The sequence below is a fragment of the Pundamilia nyererei genome, unplaced genomic scaffold (genome assembly GCF_000239375.1).
Source record: "Pundamilia nyererei isolate P.nyererei 1_Seehausen unplaced genomic scaffold, PunNye1.0 scaffold00077, whole genome shotgun sequence".
Classification (NCBI taxonomy): domain Eukaryota; kingdom Metazoa; phylum Chordata; class Actinopteri; order Cichliformes; family Cichlidae; genus Pundamilia; species Pundamilia nyererei.
Window position 1 is genome coordinate 2,514,530 of NW_005187478.1, and position 5,909 is coordinate 2,520,438.

At 40.4% G+C, this 5,909-nt stretch overlaps 1 protein-coding gene across 1 annotated transcript in view; it reads right to left on the reverse strand.

The window, feature by feature from the left end:
- The window catches only part of tox (thymocyte selection-associated high mobility group box), a 57,749-nt gene extending 53,248 nt beyond the window's left edge, over positions 1–4,501 (reverse strand). The window contains exon 1 of the mRNA XM_005737571.1: positions 3,929–4,501. Within this exon, the coding sequence (XP_005737628.1) occupies positions 3,929–4,033 (105 nt within the window). The 5' untranslated portion in view covers positions 4,034–4,501. The remainder of the gene's footprint in view (positions 1–3,928) is intronic.
- Between the last annotated feature and the right edge of the window lie 1,408 nt (positions 4,502–5,909).

Sequence of the window (5,909 nt, forward strand, 5' to 3'; positions counted from 1 at the left end):
GTCACCAATTTGGGATTTCTTTGGCTTTAAACCAGATGAAAGAGGTATACCTAAGGATGTAACCAAAGCGGCATGCCACTTGTGCAGATGTACAAATTGTTTGAGTACTTTGCCAGCAAAGTACTCAAACACGACTAGCTTGCATGAGCACGTACGTGTCCACCATCCACCTGAGTATGCTAGGCTATCACCAGCTTCTGCAGCTCCAACAACAAGCATTTGGGGGCACTCTGAGGAGGGTGCATTTGCTCGCAGATGAAAGAGGGTGCTGTTAATACAGTGCTATTTTTTTTCTGTTGACTGCATCTATTAGCTCCATCATTATTAGCAAACTTACTCACTGGTATATAAAGAAATAAATCGCCCTTGTAAAAACTATCGATATATTCGTCCAATCACCCAACCCTATGTGACAACAACCTCTTATAGAACTTTACACCCATTAACATGTAGCAACACATCTGTAAAATTCTGACTGTATTCAGACATGCTGCACAGTTTACTTGCAATTCTTCAAGCTTTTTATTTGCAGCCAATTGCATGCCAGAAGGCTCGGCTGTAAACTATCTCTTTATATTTATTTTTGTTTTTTTATTACATTTCTCCACACAACCAAGCTACTCATTATTTTTGCACCAACATTTTTCTTTTTATTAAACACCCTACATTATCAGTAGCTGTCATACTCAACCTTGAGAAATAGGTTGTTATGAATTGGCTATAAAGCAGCCTTAATGCAGAGCTCTAATCAGAATGGATTATTTTGGATTGATAGATAATTTAGCTTGTTTAATCCATTTGTTGATGAAGTGAGGATTCTAAGACCACATTCTGCCAAAGATATATACAAACAGACACAGACAGTAACACAGAGAGACTCACAAGCTAAAAGTAGCATGGGCCTCACCGTGAAGCTATTCAATGCAGTGTATTTTAAGGGTGTAAATGGTAAATGGCCTGCATTACACCCTTTGGTGTAAGAGCAAAGGGTGCAATCAGACTTATTTTGCCACTTTAGAAAAGTAAAACTGCTCTGTATTTGAGGTTGAATTCCTGAAAACAGTCACTCATTTCAGATTCAGAGCCAACCAAGAAGTACGTCTTTAAAAGAACTGAATTAATGTTTAATCAACTCTCCTACTTTTGGCCTCTCTCCCTTTTCTTCAGTTTTTCTCTGCCTCTCTATGCAGTAATATGATCTCTTCTATCAGGCCGACAGGGCCGTGAATCAAGACACAGAGGAAAAAAAATATATAGTACAAACCTTGGTGGCCCCACCCCCACTACACACACTCTACCTCCTGTGTGTGTGTGTGTGTGTGTGTGTGTGTGTGTGTGTGTGTGTGTGTGTGCGTGCGCGTCTCCCTCTCCCTCACTCGCATTCTCTCTCTCTCTCTCATCAACAACATCCCTACCCCCAACAACTCTCTCTCTCTTTCTCTTTCCAATCCCTACCCCCAACCACACAGGCTTGCTCTCTCTCCACATCCTCCGAGCTCTTATCTTCTATCTCTCCTTCCCTCTTTCTGAAACAAATACACACTAGCAACAACATGGCGCAGTGCTATATGGGGCCTTTCCACACTTGATGTGATTATGAGCTTAAAAACACAGCCCAGTATACACCACAGTGAGTTTGGTCATTACGGTAACAAATAAATAAATCAAAAAAAAAATGGGGGAATAACTAACATATGTGCTGCTTACGCCCAATAACCACAGATTAAGGTCAGAGGTCACAACAGCTTTGTCATCACTTCTGCTCCATGACCTACAAACTGCATATAGTTTAGAAGTTCTCCAAATCTGCTATTTTTGTACTTTATTCAAAGAAAAATTACATTTATGCACCATCAGAGATCACACAGCACAGTCATGTCAGAGTCAAGAAATAATCTCCCCACTTTTACCAAACTGCTTCATAATCCAAACAGAGCGGTGGCATACACAGACTCCATCAGCCGAGCATATTTCTTATTCCAGCACATATACACGTATATCAGCATATTTTATTATTGAACAAGAACTTAACAATGAGCATACTAATTTAAATATGTCTATCATTGGTTAACCACTTCAAGCAACTCAAGAAGTCTTGAACTCAAAATGGGCTTCACCAAAGGAAATATGGGTTCTCACTGATTTTAATCAACTTCCACTTTACAGCCCCATCCCATAATTTGTGATTTGTAAGTAAGTTCTCTCCATTTGAAGTGTCATTCTCTGATATATAATATTTTCTAACATCTGTCTTGTCAGCGAGCTCAACAGCACCGTAGCTGGTGTGACTGTTTCATTAGATGGTCTCCAGTTGTTCATGTGGCCAACAATGAAGGAACTATCCTGACGGTGGCATTTTTGGGGTTCCAGAGCTTCGGAAATAATCAGGTCTGAACTGTCGGGCAAAGACGCAATGGCACAGACCCAACCGTATGAGAAAGAGTTCAGTTAAACTCATCAGTGGAAACAAAGAAAAGGTGGAGTCAAAAGTTATGACATCAGGCTACAGGCCTGCCTTTGTTGGTTCCCCTGGTGCGCATTACATTTTACCCTCTGAAGTAGGTTACTAGCGACCAATCTAGGATTACGAGTAGAGTCTGGGTTAGGTTAACCTCCAATCTTTTTTCCAGCACTAGCTGAAAAGTTTCTACAGGAAAAAAATGAAATGCAAACTTGAATGTATATAACCTGCTTTGGAAACTTAGTTCTTCTAGTTTCTGAACATTTGCATGTTTAGCTTGTGGCTAGAATGAAATCCAACCCTTACACTAATCCTACATGCTTTGTCAGTGACCTGATGGATATTTTGATGTTAAAAGGCCTTAATCCGATCATGAAAACTACTGCACGGGTTTGTTAGGAGAATTTCATATGACATGAGTATTTAATTTGAACTTCCAGTTGCTGTTGTTTGCATGGTATGTCAATAAAACAAATTGAAGTATAAAAGAAAATAGAGAGAAAGGGTTCAACACACCTTAACTACAGGTGCACAATTGACTTAGAATGATTTATTGATTAATAGTTCATTAAAGTCAGTATTTTCTTGTAATGAACTCATTATTACTATTTTTTTTTACTTCTATTTAAAAGTACCAAACTACAAAATGAACCAGTCTATTTGAGACAGAGGATAATCAAGGTTAATAGTAGCAGTCAATTCACCTGGATGCAGTCATTAGCTAAACCTAATTAAATAATTAGGCAATTTTTCACTGTCAAATGGGCATGATTTGATTGAACCAAGACAATTTACTCTGACAAACATCCCCATACACTGGATGGGGATGGATTGTCCTTAACTGCAATCTACCTATAAGCTAAGCATCCACATCCACCCATCCTGGATCCCTATCAGGTCCAGGTTTCTACTGTAAATCTAACCCTGACCTTTGCTTCCCAAACTCCATTCACCTTGACCAAGATAGAATCAGAAATGAGTACTGCAAATTCTACACAAGATCACCTCTGTAAGCATACTACAAAAAGAGATCCTGGTTTCCTGCTTTCCTCCCTCATGCTTGCTATCTCTTTCATTCCAAACATACATCTTCTGTTTGGACTTCAAATATGCAGCATATTTAAACCCGATGGCCTTTCTATTACCAGTGGGCGTCTTTTTAATTATAGGTGTCATCACATCACAGACGACAAAGCCGGAATAAAATTACAGGCTCTGCACCCTCTAGTGAGTGAAAAATATAAAAAGAAGCACTCAAATGTAGTTACCTTCAGTAACTACGATAATTAACTGGAGCCTAACAAGCCAATTAATTACCCCTTAATTGGCAGGGCGCGGAACATGAACACGGAGAGGGGAGACAGCTGAGTGGGACTAATAAGTCAGAATAAGACAACACAAAAGTGTATTTTATCTGCTAACAGAAGAAGCCTATGTGCGGTAGTTTGCTTTCTTTCCCCCACTTACCTTGTTGGTCCCAAAGGCCGGGTCAGGGTAGGAAATCTGTCCCAATCTATTGTGGTCTGGCGCGGCTAGAGACTGAGGAGGAGGCGGGTAAACTGTTACATCCATGGCTGGAAATACATCCACTTCTCTTCCGAGTTTCTTTCCTTGCTTTTGTAATTTCAAAATTAAAGAGATTTAACAAAAACCTGAGCTTACTCTAAAAAAACAACTTTTTCAAAGACAGAACTAACTGGTGAAATAATTCTTAAACCAAGCTGTGAGAGGCAGCGAAGTTTTAGGCTGACGCTGTTCTCCACACACCGGCTTTCCTGCCCAAAAAACTGCTGCTCTGGGGAGCAAAGTTCCCTGTTCACGTACTTCTCACGTTAAAAACAAACGTTAAAATGAAGTAGTGCTTTTAAAAAGCACCGTTTCCTCTAGTGCGTCCGTTAGCCCTGTGTATGGTTCGGACAGGGGACGTCGTGGACCCTGTCTGTCCCTGCTTGGGACTCTGTTTGAATTTTCCTCCACTGCTGATGCTGCTGCTGCTGCTGCTGATGCCGCCGCTGCGCGTGTGCTCAGTGCTGCGGTGCCTCGCGGACCAGTCATACAAAGAGCTTTTCTGTCAAGTTAGCGAGAGTTAGCCACAACGAAGCCGGAAGTACGTTTCACCTCACAAAGCCCGGGTTCTGTCAGGAGAAAAAAATAAGAGCTTAGCGATGACAATACAAATATTACCTTTTTCAGGCTTTTCGTAGAATTAACACGCTGACTAAAATAATGATGAATGATTTAAAAGAATATACTATTCCCCAGAGAGTGACTTTATTTTGGTGGTAACTGACTGTATGAGGCGTTTGCAGCTACCTTAGCAAAAAAAGATGGAGCTTATGGCAGCACGTGCTCCATCTAGAGGGGGGGAGAGTGTTATAAGGTCCAGCCAGTGCTGTACAGTTAGCTGTTGTCTATGTATTAATTTTGACTGTCATCACCTTGAGCAGCTTGTTGGCTTATCTGTTAAACTTTGGCTAATCATTATAGTTTAGTCTTACCAGGACATAGGTTTGCCAGAGACAACAAGGCAGGAATATTGTTGTTTCCCACTTTCTATGAAATGAACCTGTTCCAGAACACTCCAGAATTGTACATGCTTAATGACTCAGTCTGCTGAGGTATACTGAAATGTTGTTATGTATGAAAAACAAGTACACAAAACTACACAGGTTACCAATGTTTAGCATGTACAGGACTTTTATTTATTAATATTAATATTATTATAATTAATAATACTAATATTTTTATTCAAATTTCCACACTCCTTTTCTGAGTAAATACAATACACCTGAAAGCTAAGCAAAAACTGAGAATTGCCTTCTACCAGCTTCACCCATGTGATAAGAATATTTCCAGTCTTTGTTGTAGCTGCAGTTCCCTTTCTTTGTGGTAGTTTCCATCGTGTCTGCTGAAATATGCATAGTGTGACTTGGCCCATAATGGCAGCCCTTCCTGCTCTCTTCACAGCCACTGGATAAAAGGCAGTCTTTAGAGATGTCTGACAGGGGCAGAAAAGATGGAAATGCTGTGCAATGTTTCATAAAGTAGGACACCTGGTCACCCTATCAGTGACTGACTGGTAAATTTAATTACACTTCTGCATTCTCTTCTGAATTCGGTGGTTACACTGGTGGTAGCTACAGTGAACCTATAGCAGAATGTAGCCTAATGCAAATTTTCAGGCTACAGGTTCACTGTACAAAAAAACAGGTTAGGCCAGCCAGGCCTGATACCGTCTTTCACATTTCTTTTGATGCTACACAAGTAAGCTAAATTTTACTTTCATTTCTCTTGTCTGAGCTGGCTCTGGTAGCAGTGGAGCCATGATCATCAATCTGGTGGTCCATATTTCTCCTTGGATCTCCAAAGAGTTTCTGAGAGCTAGTTCAGAAATAAAGCCTGAACTGGCAGCAGATCAATCTATCGAACTAAGGTGGCATGTGGAACC